Genomic DNA, 17,639 nt, shown 5'->3' with positions numbered 1-17,639 from the left:
AATTCTTAAAGAGGGTTCTTTTTAATGGGCACCATAGGATGCATAAGCATACTTCCTATCCTATATCCTGGAAGTATAGCATCAGAGTCCAGGTCCAATCCACTTGAAAGGCCTAGCAGAGCTGAGACAAAAAGCCCACCCAGCTCCACAATACTTCTCTTGGCTGCCTCAGGACATCCCATCCCCATATCCTGACTTCTGCAAATCCCTTTCTTAGATATTAACTTTCCTTGTGTGTTGTACTAGATACCTAAACTCACTATAGAGTGTTCCTTTATTCTGTGTAGCAAGACTAGGCAATGAAATTCTACTTTATATCCTGTTAGAGGATTTAATGCTAAAAATATCCTCTTCGTGCTACTATATTTTTGGGATAGTTGTTTTGATGGAGAAAATAACATTGGGGCTGACCTACAGAAAATATTGAATGCTTTTGTGACCTTCTACCAAGAAAACTGAATCTGAAAAACCCCAGGGATTTTATTATTTGGTTATCTGATTTAGTTTCCAAGATGAGTGATTAATATAAAACACAGAGAAAGTGACATACCTATAACTTCTGACAGAAAACAATTTGTAGCTGTCACATCTGCATTTTGCCTTTTAGACATCTGTGAAAGTGTTTTTCTCAGGCAGTGTTTTTTCAGCTAATGAGTCATACTGCACTTTATGCTGCATAATAGGAGAATTTTGTCCCATGGTAGCATTAAATGACATTTAAGACTTTGGAAAGGCTTTTTCTGCATTTACTTTGTAGATTAAAATGAAATAGTTTCTGTTGAATAATAGTTACTGTTGAAAAAAATGCAGAAAACAATTGCAAAATTCCATATATTTTCCTGTTTCTTTTCCAAGGATCCTCTGTAAGTGTCTTAAGAACATATACAATGAATAGTAAGGTATAGGGCATTCATTTCAAAATGACTTGAATGGCAAAAAGGGAATTACATGCTTAATATATTGTAAACATTTCTCATATTACTACACTGCAGATTTGCAGCAGCTTTGAAGTAAAACGCATGAAGTGAGATATAATCTTGCGTTAACTATATCTCATGTTATTTGACAAAATTGAATAAACTTCAAAGGCCAAATGTCACAAGAAAAGTATCCTCTCATACTTTGTCACTTCTGTATGTATAGGCAACTCTATTGCACCAGATAGAAATAAGATTTACTTGAAAAATGGTGAGAGAAAGCTGCCACAGATGTCTGAAATTGGTTGCCTAGGTATGTTGCTATAGATGTGGATTAGGAGACATCAGTAGGTGAAAAGTTACAGTAATTCTGTTGAGAACAAAAACTGATCTTTGAAAATTTCATTCAGAAGTAAAGCTGGAGTTGATACTGTTAGTATTAGCTGCATGCTTTGCTGACTGCTCTGAGGGGTATGAGTAGATGAATGGATGGATGGGGTGTTGAAAAGTTTACATATTCTAGGCATGACCCTAGGACGAAAAAACTTCTACCCTAATATCATATTCTTCTTTGGAAAGACATCTAGATTAAATGCACAGAAGGATGTAGGCATTATGTATTATAGCACCCAGTATGCGGTGCTACAGTAAACCAAGCCCTCAAACTAGACACACAGACATCCCTTTAAAAACAAGGAGGGTTTCTGTTGCATGTTGAAGTAATGATTGGAAGTGTCAGCCTACAGACTAGGAGAGAGATGTGGTATTAAGGTGACGTTGGCAAGAACTTGGATTTCTACCCGTTCTTCATTGGTGCTCTGGATGACACTGATTAAGGCAGCCCTGCAGAGAAGGAACTGGGGGTACTGGTGGATGAAAAGCTCGACATGAGCCAGCAGTGCACACTTGTAGCCCAGAAAGCCAACTGCATCCTGGGCTGCATCAAAAGAAGTGGGGCCAGCAGGTTGAGGGAGGTGATTGTCCCCCTCTGCTCTGCTCTCGTGAGACCCCACCTGGAGTGCTGAGTTCAGCTCTGGGGTCCCCAGCGCAAGAAGGACATGGACCTATTAGAGTGAGTCCAGAGGAGGGCCACAAAGATGATCAAGGGGCTGGAGCACCTCTCTTATGGAGAAAGGTTGAGAGAGCTGGGGCTGTTCAGCCTGGAGAAGAGAAGGCTCTGGGGAGACGTCATTGTGGCCTTTCAATATATATAAAAGGGGGCTTGTAAGAAAGACAGAGATTTTTTAAAATTTTATTTATTTATTTATTTATTTTTATTTTTTTAACCAGGGCCTGTAGTGGCAGTACAAGGGGCAATGGTTTCAGACTGAAAGAGGGTAGACTTATATTGGACATTTAGGTAGGCATTTTCAGGATGATGGTGGTGAGGCCCTGGCACAGGTTGCCCAGAGAAGCTGTGGATGCCCCATCCCTGGAGGTGTTTAAGGCCAGGTTGAATGGGGCTTTGGGCAACCTGGTCTGGTGGAAAGTGTACTTGCCTATGACAGAGGAGTTGGACTAGATAATCTTTAATGGACCCTTCCAACCCAAGCCATTCTGTGATCCAATGATTTTGGCTAAGATTAAAGAAGTTGAGAAAAGCAGCAGAGGAAAATTAGAAATTTTATCCTCCTTCCTCTTCAGCCATGTTTTTTGTTTGTTTGTTTTGCATCCCTGTGTTTTGCAGAAAACCTGCTTTTTTTTTTTTTTTTTTTTTTTTTTTTTTTTTTTCCAGTGAGGCATACAAACCAGGAGCAGTGAATAGGTTGGGCTTCTCAGATGTTTTGTAAGGGAAGAGTGTCCAGCATTAACTTCTGCCTCATCTATGCTTAAGCACTTACAGCATTAGGCACTAGTACAAAGCTCCTTGAGGTTGGAAGAATGTTAAGTATGGGTCACACTGCTTCAAGGATGAAAAGACAAAATGGTATTTTCACTTATAATTCACCATTTATTGTGCAAAATATTTGTTTACCCCTTTAAAATGTTTATGGAAATATTCAAACATATTTAGTGCATTTTATGAAAAAAATAAAATCTTTTGCATAAGGTGGGCCTTAAAACTGAGGAATATGTTCCACATTTTTTGACAAAAAGTGCTGGAACAAACTACCAAAGAAGGAAGAAGGTAAGCATCACATTAAATTTTTAAACCAAGTCTGCACATTGAAAAATATCCTTTAATTCCGACAGCATTGTGGGCTTAACATAGGACTCACTAGACAGAAGTGGCTTGTTCATGGCCTGTACTCTGAAGTCAAAACTGTCAGTGGTGGTGGTCCTGCCTGATACTATAAAAATGTAGATTTAGGAAAGCCATATGCTCTGGAATTATGAAAAAGAAAACTCACAAGATGATGGACTAGAAACTTTAAAATGTCTTTTTATACGGCACAAGTTTGTGTTTTGGCCTGTGTATTTAGTTTCTCTTTAAATTGAGTAAATAAATCTATGGTTAGGTACATTCTAGGTTTATCCTATAACTTGCTTGACTATTCTCAGTTTAAGCATCTCAGAAGTCTTGGTTAGTTAATATGTCCCATGCACAATTTCTAATTTATTTTCAAGCATTGTTAAAGTATATGACTTCCAGTGTTACAATTTTTAAAGGACATAAGTTACGTTTCCTGGTTTTCCTCTTTTTATTTATTTATATATTTATTCAGTATTCCGTGAGTGATCCATTTTTCTTGCAGAATAGGTCAACTTCCTACAGGTACACTATAATACATGTCATTTTAAAAGAGATTCTTTATGGCTTGTTGTTACCGTGATTGCTTCTGAGAGTAATAGAGTTCCATTAGAAACTCTGGCTTGCCTTTGAGTCTTTACAAAGATTTATCCCAGGATTTCTGGAATGTTTTATAGAGGGCAAATTTTTATACAGGTTTACAACTGCATTTTATCTTTTCTTAGATAAAAAAGAAAATAGTTCTTTTTATCTAAAAGTAATTCAAATAATCGACTATAAACTCTAAGTAATACAAGATATATCATCAGTTCAAAACTGAAAAAGAACTTACCTCTTGAATCCTGTGTTTGTTAAGAAAAGGTAAGGGCATTAATTTCCTACTGCTCAAATATTAACTGCTGTGAGATGATGTAAATTGCCTTAGTTTCTGTGATTTCAGAGGCACTACCCTGATGTTCTCATAACTGTCACTAAACACTTTGCTGGAAGTGATCCTACATCATTATTTAATTGACATTTAATGCTGTTGACTAGTTTGGTGCAGCTACCTAACTTCTAACATATAAGAGGAAACTGCTTATCAATATTTGTTGAACAAGGATTAATTTACACTATTGCACAGATTATATCCATGTATTGTAAAAAAAAATCTTTTTTTTTTTTTTTTTCACTCTGTGAAATCTCTCAGGATAAGATATGTTTAAATAGATGTAGCTTATTTCTGGTCACTTAAGAACAAATGTGCAAACAGTTGATAGCAGACTTCCCTTAGAACAAACAGATATCACCAATGAAAAACAGCAAAACCTCCACCTGAAAATCAATTAGCTGAACTGTAATTCCCCCAAAGTACTGTTTTTCTTTGAATCATCCCTGAGGCAGCAGTAACCCAGCGGGGCACAAGGAGCCAGCTCGTCCAGAAGGGAACTGCAGACACGCTCTGATTTACCCCCAGAGGAATGTCACAATTTCTCTTAAAGCCTATGGTACTGTTAAATGCTTCGCTATGGACTTATGCTGCTATACTGAAAGTAGTACTCTAGATATTTAGGTCTCACTTAGATTTACTAAACCTTCATACCCCTCATCTAAAGCCACCTATAAGACAAGTGAATTGCATAGCTCTGCTACTGAGATGTGCAAAACTGTGGGCATTTATGGGCATTTCCATAAAACTGAAGAGGGCAAAACAGTGAACTGACAGACATAACCAATCCAATTATATATGTGTTAATAATTTAAAATGAAACGGAAATCCCATGAGAATTTTGGAAAATGGATGTCAAGACTATTGACCTATGGGTCTTAACCACCTACGGGTCTTAAAAGATTAAATTTTAATAACTCTGCTTTATTATTATCCTTGGTTTATCCAAGGTTCATTTCTGAGAACGTTGTGCTTGTATTTCATCCTTAATAACACCTTGTACTGATTTTATAGAACATCTACTCCAAACATCTTCAAAATGGTGGCATCCTTTAGATCCTAAAAAAGCCCAAAGCAAAATAATTACTGAGAAACCATAGTTAAAAATAAATAAATAAATTAGTGCTGACTGACCAAGCAACTGTGAACTAAGATATGTCAAATTAAAACTGCATATTCAAAATATTACAACTGCTTTCACATTCTCATTGTGGCACAGTGTTTTGTAAACAATGCTAAGTATTTTATTCTGCATGTGATGCCTGCCTCTTTTATAAAGACTTATTTCTGTTTGTTTATTAATCTCATGAGAGTACCAGGCTTTACTTAATGTTTACCATTCAAACCCCTTCTTGAACAAAACAAACTGATCAGTTTTCTCTTTGGCCATTCAAGAATGTTGGAAGGAAGCATATGAGACATTAAAAGGATCTTCTGGCTCAGCAAGTTAAGTTCCTACTGTAGCAAGTTATCCCATTTTACAATCTCATTAATAATTTTTCTGTTTTAATATTGACTTTGTACAAAGTTGAAAAACTTGGTTCAAACTTAAAAATGTAGATGCATTTGCATCTGAGACTTGGATATTGGCACTGGGAGAGTCATTCATCAAACTCTAGGCCAATGCAATTAGCATTTTCTCATCTCACATCTTTCTTACCTTAGTGCAGAAGCCAAAAAAACTGAAGACAGCCCCCCCTGCCACACACACACGCACACAAAGAGGCAAAGATTATCTATATATTAAAAAAGCAAAACAAAACAATGTGGTGATGCAGGTACTAGCTGCTGGTAGTATTCTTTAAAAGTAGTTTTTCAGAGTGTTTGCAAATTTTGTAGCACTTTATAAGTTGCAAATACAGCTCAGGACTATTGATTTCAGTTACAGTTGTTACTGATCAGCCTTTTTGCATAACCTGTACCCAGATACTTCAGTTCAAGCAACTAACCTTTCCTCTCATAATGCAGAATGCTAATTTGGCTATTTTGATTTAAACAATTTGTTAACACTATATAAGAATCATGAAGCAAAAGCAGGAGTACAATCCACAGTGGCAAGTCTACCTTTGTCACAAAGCCATCCTTTCTTTTTCTGTCACACTTTGCCATATTCACTTCCAAACTTCCAGTTTCTGCAGTATGTGAATCATTTCCACAGCCATGCTCCTTTGGTCTGGTGAATGAGGCAAAAGTTCTGAGGGGAGAAGTGTGGAATCACAGTTTCAGATTACACACAGAGGAAGTGTTTACAGGCAATCTTAATTCTAGTATTTCGTGGCTACTTAATGGATTACTTTTTAATTTTAATATTATTAAATGATACTCAATATCATTTTACTTTAACATTAAACAGACTAAATGGAGAAGAAAAAGATGTCACTTAGAACCACACCTACCCCACTTAAATCAAAAACAGCTTATTATTTAAATCAGAAATAGATTATAAGCACTGCTTTAGAGGCATTACGGACCTCTGCCACTGCAAATTGAAGGGTGAAATATTCACCCTTGAAATATTCAAGGGTGAATAATGCAGACTTAGCATCTAGTGGTATGGTATAAAGTAAATTATCATCTGGGGGTCATTTGGTCTCATTTTTATGCCTTTTTATGAATCATCAACTTCAGATTCCAGATAACCTCTTATTTTTATCATTGTATTGCTGCCTATTAATATGAAATTATAGTATACGTTCAATTCTTTTATATGTCTATTATGTCATTCAGTTGTGTATTATGAAGGATTGGGAAAGGTTTTAAAATGAGAACTGGATAAAGGAGGCGAAGAATTGACTCACAGATAGTGGTGTCATGTAACACTGCAGGTAAAAGAAACTACTGCCTCCTTTGTGCTGTTCACAGCACTCTGGAAACTGGAATGGCTGTGCTAAATAGAACAGCAGAGATGTGATAGCAAGGAGTTCAGCAGTGGCAGCAGAGAAGTGATGAAGGTGAAAAGAATAACAAAAAAGAAACTTGTGGACATGTGGGCGTCTTGCAGAGATCTTAAAGGACTTCAGACTCAAAGCCTTTTTCAGCTACAGCAGTCAACATGCAACTAAGTCAACGTAAGGAAGGTGTCAGGAGAGGAAAGCATCTCAGTGACAGTCTGCTTTCTGCATCAGTCACAGGTTGGGATTGAAGAGAGCAAAGAGATAACTTAGAGGGAGCGCAGGAGGCAGCCAGGAAGCACTAAGACATTATGTTGTGGGAGAGATGGTGGGAAGCTGCTTTAGCTCTATAGAATAAGAAGATTGAGAGAAGTGGAAAAATAATAAATGAAAGCCCCTGGCTGCTCCCACTTTTATTTCAGTTTCTCAGAAAAACAAATCACACTCTTTGCTATACCAGGACTCTATGTTGCAACAACAACAACAAAAAATCTTTCTTTTCCCCCAGGTAAACCACTCATTAGTGGGTCATGAACCAAGCTGGTACTATATATGATAGAAAGTGAAAACAATCCAAGACTTTAAAACTTGAAAATAATAACTATGCACAGTGTAATATGCTTTTGGTACTTAAAATCCCACTTGATGCATTATAAATCAGATGATAACACCTCTGAAGCTGTGTATTTGAGTTATTTGATAACTATTAGCAGAAGATATGTATTTTTTATCCACGTATGCTCATCAAGAGAGACTTGGTGGCAGTTTCTGAGAAGAGATTGTCTTAATCTTGTGTCATTTTCCAACGCCATATAAAAATTCAAAGAAGATGTGAAATTTCACAGAGATATATAACTTAATTGCAGAGTGTTGCTACTGTACATACAATCCAGTTTTCTGAACCCCTCACACTTGAACCATCTGTTTCTGTCCTCAGACCTATCACTCCTCATAGACATAACCATCCAGTCAGAGAAAATCTTTTGGGGACTGTGTGTCTTTTAATAAAACCACCACTATAACATAATATGAGATAAATGTCTGAGCTCATAAGAACATCTTTACAAATAAATGATGGATCTCACCTCTTCTTTAAATCCCTCAGCAGGTTTACTCCTCCTCTATAAACTGTCTTCAGATTTCGGGGCTGGAGGGATGCAGGGTGGTGATCTGCTCTGGTGTAAGCTTCAGAGGCTGAGCCAGACCACGCCAGTGGTTTGTGCTGAATTGCATCTACCTACCTTTCAAAACACATCATTAGCTGACCAGAGCTCGTCCTATTAAAACCTTGTCAAGTGTGTCCCCCTAGACTGATTTAATGTTGTTTTGTCTTCCCCACCAGTTTGACATCCAGTGGATGGTGATTCACTGCGACCCCCTGCGACCCCAGCGAGAAGGCTGTGGCGAGCTCCCGGCCCGGGTGAGCGGCATTCCCAGCCTGGCACTGCACAGCTAGGCTGCCAACAAGTCTGTCTAGCCCACAGGAGCCTCGTTTTTACCCCTCTGTGTCCAGAGATGTCTATTTTCACCATACCTGTGTGAAATTTGGTGCCTTTAGAAACCCAGCCCCCCATGAGCAGCAGCCTCATTTTAACTCTTCCATGCCTTCCTTTCTTTTCTTCCTCACTCGCTGCTCGTGCCAGAGACTTTTGAAAGCTGTGTCTTGCAGTGAGGGGAGATTTTTGCCACCTCCTTGCAGACTCCCGGGCAGCCTTAGGGAGGGAAAAGCTTGGTGGGGGATGAGAGAAGGTGCCCAAAGCAACAGCAAGCAGGGCAAAGGGTTAAAGGAGCTGCTGTCATTCAATCCTCTCCTTCCCAGCCTTCAGCTCTCCTCCAATCCCCACGACCCCCCTCTCCGAGGCATTTAATAACCAGCAGTGAGGGGTGCCTGCAGCTGGGCTCACCTTTTGGCTGCAGGGACGTGTTTGGGGTTTTGGTGCCTTGTGGCACCCGAGCAGGGTGCTTCCCACCATGGCCTGGGCTATGCTGGGCCCCCTGTCTCAGGGGCTCTTCCTGCAGATTATTTGCCTCTGCCTGGCTCAAGTAAGTTTCCTCTGACTTTGTCCCTGTTTTTCTCCCTTGCAGATAAGCCAGACGGTGATTGAGGTAAGTGTGAGGGAAGGGAGGGTGTTGTGCGCTAAGGGAAGGGGTCTGGGTGAAGAGAGGCTGAAGGCTGCTTTCGGTCATGCCCAGGCACCGACCTGCTGAAGGGCTTTTGACCCTTTTCTCCTCCACCTACAAATACCACGGGCTGGGTTATTTCTGGAAAGACTGGTGTGGGGAGGAAAGGCAGCCGGAGCAGCAGTGCTGTGGGGAGCAGGGCCCCAAGCTGGCCTCCCACTCACAGAGCACCTTTGTGGGGGCTGGAGCTGGCAGCGAGGAGAACAGAGACCCCCATTATAGGGATGGAGGCCCGTAAAAGCCTTTCTCTTAGCTTCCACACACAGGCAGTGCCTCCTGCCTCTCCTCTGGGAGCCTGGTGCTTGCAGAAGGAGCCTCTGTGGATGCTAATGTAATCCTGTGGAAACAGGGGGAGCTGCTGATCCTGCCCCTGGAGTAGGGAAAGGGCTGCTTTAAACTTTCTTCTTTAGCATGAACTCTCAGGAAGACTGTCTGCTTTATGCTCTCTGAGTAAGTAGAATAGCTCAGTGAGTTTCAGTGCTTGGTTTGCAGAGTTCACTGTTTTTATTCCTGCCGCCCTGCCATCAGCACACAGCTGGGTCAGGGAGTCGAGCTGCTGGTGCCTTGCCCCAGACCTGTGAAGGACTGCAGGGGCAGCCAGGCTTGAGGAGGAGGTTTAACCCCTCACCCCCCTTCTGCCTGTGACGGGAGCATTGCTGGCCATCACCACAAAAGCTAAGATGGGAAAGGGCCTGTGGGTCCTGACACAGACCCCCATTGCTGCTGTGACCCCCTGACTAACCCAAAGAAGCCCCTCTCGTTGTGCTGGTCCCCCCTGACTGGCTCTCACAGGTTTACCAGGATCTAATTGCTCCTCTTTTTATTCCTTGTCAGAGAGGTCTCCCTGGTCCACCAGGCCCCCCAGGTCCGCCAGGGCCACCAGGAGTTCCTGGTATCGATGGCATTGATGTAAGTATTTCCCGTGACCTGCCTGGAAAATGGGTGATGCCTCGGGCTGTACCTGCATTGTCCTCACTGTCAGTGCTCGACCCCAAGGAATTTGAATTTGTCTGGAGATCTACACTGGAACTGACAGGTCCCATATTTTTTAGCAAACTGGGATGGAGAGAGGGGAAGAAGTAGCCTTTCAGATTCTCTCTGATATAAAAATTATAGGATTAAATTATAGGATTTATTTTATGTAATTATGATCATATGCTGTGATTATTTGCCTTAAATGGGGTGTAAGGATTTTATAATTCTAATCTCAAAAGGAATTACCTGGTATCATTCTTAATAAAGCCTGCTAAGGATTTGTGGCATTATTCGTGATAGCAGCTACTATATATTTTCCTTCATTCCTGTCAGAACTTTGAGTGATTATTCTTGTTAGTCTATAACAGAGATCATGTGGGTTTATATTCATTCTCTACAAAGAGAATCAGTTTGAGATTATTCCCAATAATCTGCAAATCAGTGTTTCTCATGAGGGACCATGAAAGGTCCCTGTAAGTTTAATACCTTTCCTTTTGTCTCTTGTTAGGGAGAGAGAGGTCCTAATGGCCCCCCAGGTCCACCGGTAAGTGATTTCAGCTACTTTGCATTTGCTTCTCAAGAAGAGATGTAAAAAGTTTTGTTTCTGCTTCTGTAGATGAAATATGCATAACTCTCCTTTCAAATTCTGAAGGGTCCGGATGGGGATGCAGGCAAGGCAGGATCCCCTGGCCTGCCTGGAGAGCCAGGAGCTGATGTGAGTATGCTTGACTTTCTGGAATTTCCTTTTTTTTTTTTTTTTTTTTTTTTTTTTTTTTTTAGTTTAAGAAAAATACTTGGTTTTAATCTTGGTTTTAATCTATTTCTGTAGGAGCATGACCTTCTTTTGAGGTCTCTGGCTTCCTCACAGCTGCCAGCTGAGTGCCAGCAGCATGCATGGGAGAGAGGGACTTTTCTCCAAGCCAAAATGTGCTCTCTTGAACAACTCTGTGTTCCCCCTGCCAGGGGGAGAGGCAGCCAAGGAACAGTGTTGGGTGCTGCCACCCTACTGAGGAAAGGGCCGTGGTCAGTGGTGCTGCAGGCAGGAGGCTGTGCTGCAGCCTTGGGTGAAGCAGCATGGTGCCTTCCCTCTCCGGGGAGTCCTTCCCCGGAGAAACAATGAGAGCAAGGGAGCTCAGTGATGGGCAAGTAGGGGAGTCTCTGTAGTAGCACACCTTTCTAGGCCGTGGCTTCCTCCCACTTGAGGGGGAAGCAGCCACCTCTGGAAGCAGCCTCAGGTCAGCGCCCTGCTCTCTTGGGAGACACAGAGCAGGGCTACAAGGGCCAGAGGAGGATCCAGTCCCTGGCCAGGGCAGCTCCAGAGGCAGCACAGGGCACTGAGGCGAGACCCGCTTCTGCACATGGGGCAACTGACATGGGGCAGCCAGCACGGAACACCTGTGACCCTGCCCTCAATGGTCACCACCAGGTGGCCATGGGCCGTTGGCACCCAGTGCCAGAGGGGAGCGCACAGGGTGTGGTTTCTGTAATTTTAGGGCTCATTTGTCTGCTATTCCCTAAAACAGAGAAAATGGGAAAGAATAAAAACAAACAACATTTCTATTGATGTTAAAGTGAATGGTTATCTATTTTTTTTAACAAACTGAAGCATTAATTGGAACATCTCGGTTTCTGAGGAGAAACTGATTTTCATGTAGCTGTTCTGAAAAAATCTAATGTATCTTTCTCTGTGGAAAATAACAGGAAAATAAAGGTTCAAGATCACCTAATGCTGATGGTCTGTTAGTTGTATCCCTTGAATACATTAGTGGCAATAAAAACACCTCTGTTAAGCAAGACTTACATTGTTACTTAGATTGTATGCCAGGGTGCAGGCAAACTGACTTGTAACTTACATAGAATACTTACACAGTTTCAAACAAAAAATAAAGGTTATATATAAGTATAGATTTTATAGATCTATACTACAGTGTAGTATAGATAGTAGTATATTAGTATAGATTATAAATTAGTATATTATGGAATATTACAGTTGATATAAATTGAAACACCTCATATTTGTTGAAGATTACACTGTTGCAGTTCAGTTTTTAATTTATTATTTTTTTGGAAAAGGTGGTAATTGGACATGAACCTGAAACAGTCTGTAGTTAGACTTCAAATTTCAAAACTAAGTGTAAATGGGCTAGCCAATGCTCCCATTATTTTCAGTACTTCAAATTAACTTTTTTCTTTTTTTTTGTGAGAGAAATACAGGACCACAACCCAATTTACATGTCAAAAACTCATAAGCAGATTTTCAAAAATGATTGCCTCTTAAAAATTTCACTTTGGGTATGATTTTCTTTTCCTAGCCAGGATTCATGGTAACACAACCAAGAGAAACAGAACTTTTAAAACTCAACTCAGCTTTTAATATTTATTTGCACTTCCATGTTCCCTCATATTAGTGGATGAATGAAACTAATACTAAAATAGTGTATTCTGAAATGTTAAGCCTTTTTTATTTTCAGTTGAAGATAAAACAGGGGAGCTTATTGTATTCCTGCTGTGCATTCAACTTTTAATTGGGTTTTAGATTTACAATTCCTTCTTCCATTTTTAATTGGTGAGGCAGTTCTGACTTCTTCAATTCTTGTTTTTCTTTCACAAACTATTTCAGTGTCAAGTTTAATAGACCGAGTAAAGATATTGTACAGTAATTGCCTGTAATGGTCATATAAGCTCTAGAAAGAAAATTATCAGAGAAAACATCCCTTTGGGTGAACAAAGAATCGCTGGATGTGCACCAAACAGGAAAGTATTGGACAAACATAAAAGCAAGGCTTTTCTTACGGTTCTCTGGAAATTTCTTGGCCATATAAGCTAATTAAAATGTTGGAAACAAAAGAAAACAAAAGAACTCCAATGAATTTGCAGTTATAATATCATGATGACTTTTTAATTTTAGCCAGATAATCAAGTACGGTTCAAAGACTAACCTCAAATCCAGCCTGGCAGCTTTGTTGACTTTTTGTTCAGAGTGGTTAATATAAGCCTGTTCTGGCTTATGTAGACAAGACAGTCTCTGTAGCTTCTTTTTCCCAAGAGATGAAAGTTTGTGATTCAGTTATGCCTGATTGCCTTATGTGGCTATCAGAAAGTTGGGGAGTGTCATTTCCTTCAGGACTGAATTACAAGGAATGGTGACTAATGGTGTAGACTAAAGTGACCTTTAGAGTGAGGGCATGGCAGATGCTGCCTCAGTGAAGCTGCGAGCCTGAGGAAGAAGAGCTGAAAAACAGATCTCAGTTGTAGTAGTGGTGACACTACTTCAGTAGTGACAAGAAGTAGGGGAAAAACTTTCCTTGGGGTGACCTCTGATACTAATACTGAACTGTACTGATGCTTTCTTCCTCACGAATTAGTGTTTCAGTATGTTAGTGATAGGGAAAAAAAGGGAAAAGATACACAGAAGTATATACATGAAGTATATATGGCGTATATGATACACAAAAGCATATATGGTTCAGGAAATGCATTTGCATCATTTTATGACTGTCACAGTGCAGGTTTGTCTCTGTTCTCAGGTCTAACTGTTTCCATAATCAGCCAAGGTCCTAACTAGTCCATACAACTGTCCTGCAAGTGTACAGTGTGAGTCTTCTGACTGCAAGTGATTGTAGCTTCCTACTTTTAAATAGGACACGTCAATTAAAACCATGAGCAATATTTTATTTTAGGGTAGTCAAGACTGATTTTCATTAAGCTGTTGCCTCCTGAATCACAGAATCATTAAGGTTGGGAAAGACCTCCAAGATCATCTGGTCTAACGGTTGCCCTACCACCAATGTCACCCACTAAACCATGTCCCTAAGCACCATGTCCAACATTTCCTTAAACACCCTCAGGGACGGTGACTCCACCACACCCACAGGCAACCTGTTCCAGTGCCAGACTACTCTTTCTGATAAGAAATGTCTCCTTATTTCCAACCTAAACCTCCACTGGTACAACTTGAGGCCATTCCCTCTAGTGCTATCAGTAGTTACCTGTGAGAAGAGGCTGACCCCCAGCTCCTCACACCTTCCTTTCAGGTGGTTGTAGAGAGCAATAAGGTCTCCTCTGAGCCTCCTCTCTGAAATTACAAGTCAACTGAAATGTCTAGTGAAGTTATCCAGAATCTCAATATGTGTGTCTCTATAAATTGGTTTTACGAATACATACTTCTTACAGAGAGTCTGACAATTCATTTTAATTCCTAGTGAAGTGCATGTGTATAGAAAGGGTGGCAAAAAGACTTCTATAAAACCAGTCTTCCTTGCGTAATTTCAGACACCTGCTTACCCTTTTGAGAGCCTTGATGCTTCTTCCAGTTTGTAATTATGAACAATGTTTTTTGAAATGGAAAGCATGGATGGTTGTTTTTTTTAACATAATCAATGAACTTAATTCATCAATCTTCCATCAGGACAAAATACGATCATTTGAGTTCGTGTGCTAAGTTGAGTCGAAGTTTAACAATAATTTTTGGAAGACATACGTCACAAGCACTGATATTGGTCACCAGAAGCTAGTACTTTGAACTTGGCTAGTGTTTAAAAGTAAATTAATATTGAATTTCAGTTCTATTTGTACATGTAAATAGGCATTTGAATTGTAAATCTGCTGCAGTTACTCAGCTTCATTATTCTATGGTTTAGAATGTTTTCTGTTGTGATTAAGAAAAGCTCAAGTAGCCTTTATGTTAACATTTTATCCCTTATTTCCAAAGGGATTCACAGGCCCTGATGGATCACAGGGAGCCACAGGACCAAAAGGACAGAAGGTAAGAACAAAATTATGTGTGAAATTATGGGACAGGCATTTTAGCAGGGTTTTTGTTTGTCTCTGTGCAACTAATGAAATGCTGCAGCCTTTTAATATTGAGAAAGTGTCCTTTTAATATTGAGAAAGTCTCCTTTCTGTCATGTCTCACTGAAACCACTGTAGCATTAAGTGAATAATACTTGTAGAACATGTCCACTAAATAATACCCTCCAAAAGTTGAGAGCTGTATGTTGTATACAAAACTTTGTGCTAATGTCTCTGCAAAACTCTATTTTTTCAAGGGTGAGCCAGGACTTCCAGGTGCTCGTGGACTTCCGGTAAGCCATACTTTTACTGTATGAAGAGGTTTTTTAGACCTTCACTATCAGTATGAAGGATTCTGATCAGTAAACTATTTCTGAGGTTTCAAAGAACTCACAGGATAATGAAGTAGCATGTTGAGGAACTTTTTGTCATTGTATCAAAACGTGCGCATATTACCAAAGAGGACACGTTTGGTTTGTATGCTGGAGAAAAGAAAAGCGTGTCTTTGATGTGGTCACAAGTTTTGGAAGCTTAGATACTGTTGGTTTCCATCCGCTTGTGAAAGTGCTGTAGAAACAAGGTAGCCCATATTTCACTTGTATAAATTAGTCTATGTACAGTCATTCATGTTTCAGCTCCTCACCATATGTTTAAATAGATTCACTCAAGTGCAAATGCTGTATATGACTTTCTGTACTGTTCTGTATGCAAACGACGAAAAATGAGAGAGCACAGGCAAAGAATAATGGGCAGGTTGACATGCAGATGGATTTAACATTGTTTTTTGGGGGCTGTAAAGAATTGTGAATTCTAGGAATTTTACAGGTTTAGAGAAGCAAATGCTAGTTGGTATGTAGAAACTTAGCTTATACAGGAAACCAGAAAAATCTCAAGGAAAATGAGTACTGCAACAACATTAGAGGTATAGAATTGTAATAGGTCTGCACATAATTAAAACTTAATTAAAAACTAGATTCCTTTTAGAGAAATTGTTGGAATTATAGAAAAGAGGCATTGTATTCCAGTATAGCTCTTCTTTTCATGAAATTCTTTATCTTGGACCGTATCTTTATTTTTGACCGTACCCCATTAACTTTTGTTGAATTTATATTATAAAATCATTTTGGTATTTGTCCATAGAGGAAATTGCAATGTTATTCCTGAAGAGGTTACCTTATAGATGTGTTCAGACTTAAGATGAATCATTCTATGTGGACATTTACATTTGATTTTCATGGCTGCTATTTCTTGCCTGGAAATATGGAGCCTGATTTAAATAGGTAATACTTTTATAATGGCTAGGCTATCTGTAGACTCAATAGATAAGCTAAATTTAGTCACAGGAAGTAGCAAAACTGAGGTAGTTTCTGGGTAGACTGAAAGGCTTGAGTTTTTCTGTTATTTTATTTTATTTTATTTTATTTTATTTTATTTTTCTGTCAAATGGTTGAAGAATCTATTTCTGTGTCATTTGCAATATTTTTTAAAATAAGTAGCTGGAAAGAAGAGACAGGTTAACTCTCTCACATTTGTTACTCAGATGATATGGAAAAAAGTGTACATAAAAATAACTACTAGATAAGAGACAAAGTGGGGAATTATAGACTGAATTACTGAATTAGAGGTTAAAATACCATAGTAAAAACCCGCTTGACTTATTAAAAAATTACTTGGGGGAAAATATGCATTATTTTATCTTGTCATAAACAGACCAATGTGAGATGGAATAACTTAAGAGCCTTCATAAAAATTGGGTATATAAAATATGCACAAAGAACGTCAAGCTAAGTTTTTCAACTTAGAGGCAGAGATGTTACTATGGGAAAGCAGCAAACTGGACCAGGCTTGTGAATGCTGATTCCACTCAGAATAGCACTGACCTGATTCAGGTCTTTGGTGACCATGTTTTGATGCTTTAAAAACAAGAAATCTGATGAAATTTTGGATTGTTGTTAGAAGTTTAGCAACCTTTGACCTGAGACTGGTGACATGCTTCAGTGATCATCAGTAGGGATTGTCTTTGGAGTTGTTCTGCCTCTGTTAAATAAGCAACTGGGCATTGTGTTTAAAAGTGAATTTGCAGGAATATTTGTGATGCTGAGTCAAAAACTGTTAGTTATATAAAGGTAAAGAAAAGGTGAATATACTTGGTCACCTCATAATAGTATTGGAATCTGTCATTGCCCTTGTAATGATTAAGGTTAAGGTTAATTTGGAGACCTCAGATTTTAGGAAGTAGCCTAGCGTTTGATTTTCTGGCTCCTTGGTTGTTAGCTTGTAAATGCTGAATCCATATGGAAAGATTAATGCTCAAAATAACTCTTAGGGAAATTCCTTTTATATGGGCTTTCATTTTGATGAATGGCTTTAAGCTGCTGAAGAAATAGAGTAGTTAGTGAACTCTTTTTCAAAATGGCCAATGCCAGTTAGGTTGCCTTTAGTGAGACTTAAACTTAATTTGCGCTAATGACCCCCCCACACCCACACATAAAAGAGGAGGAGGTAGGAGTGGAGGAGTGGGAGTGCTGGAGTGTGGTGGTTCCAATTCTCAGACTCAGAGACATTTTGAGAAGCTATCACCACAAACGCAAAGTGGTGAGGCTGTTTAACCTTCACAGGTCTTTGGCTTGATCTGAGACCTCATTTACTAGAAACATAGTGAGCACACTTCTGAGGACGCATACTGGCTACATGATTAATTGAGCGTTTAGCTGTAAATATGCTTTGCTTTGAATTCAGTCAGTGGCCTTTTGCAAGTAGAGTAG

General features: G+C 39.5%; 1 protein-coding gene across 2 annotated transcripts in view; it reads left to right on the top strand.

Moving 5' to 3' along the window:
- COL9A1 (collagen type IX alpha 1 chain) overlaps nt 1-17,639 on the top strand; it is a 67,204-nt gene that overhangs the window by 10,941 nt on the left and 38,624 nt on the right. Inside the window, exons 6-12 of one of the 2 annotated variants that reach the window (XM_040553087.1) lie at nt 8,270-8,347; nt 9,013-9,033; nt 9,943-10,017; nt 10,592-10,627; nt 10,736-10,798; nt 14,795-14,848; nt 15,132-15,167. In XM_040553087.1, coding sequence (XP_040409021.1) covers nt 8,270-8,347; nt 9,013-9,033; nt 9,943-10,017; nt 10,592-10,627; nt 10,736-10,798; nt 14,795-14,848; nt 15,132-15,167 — 363 coding nt within the window. Of the gene's footprint in view, nt 1-8,269; nt 8,348-8,794; nt 8,971-9,012; nt 9,034-9,942; nt 10,018-10,591; nt 10,628-10,735; nt 10,799-14,794; nt 14,849-15,131; nt 15,168-17,639 lie in introns of those variants that run through there. The other variant, XM_040553088.1, reaches the window with a different exon arrangement.

Source organism: Cygnus olor, chromosome 3, assembly GCF_009769625.2.
Source record: "Cygnus olor isolate bCygOlo1 chromosome 3, bCygOlo1.pri.v2, whole genome shotgun sequence".
NCBI lineage: Eukaryota > Metazoa > Chordata > Aves > Anseriformes > Anatidae > Cygnus > Cygnus olor.
This window is presented reverse-complemented; position numbering and strand designations above follow the sequence as displayed.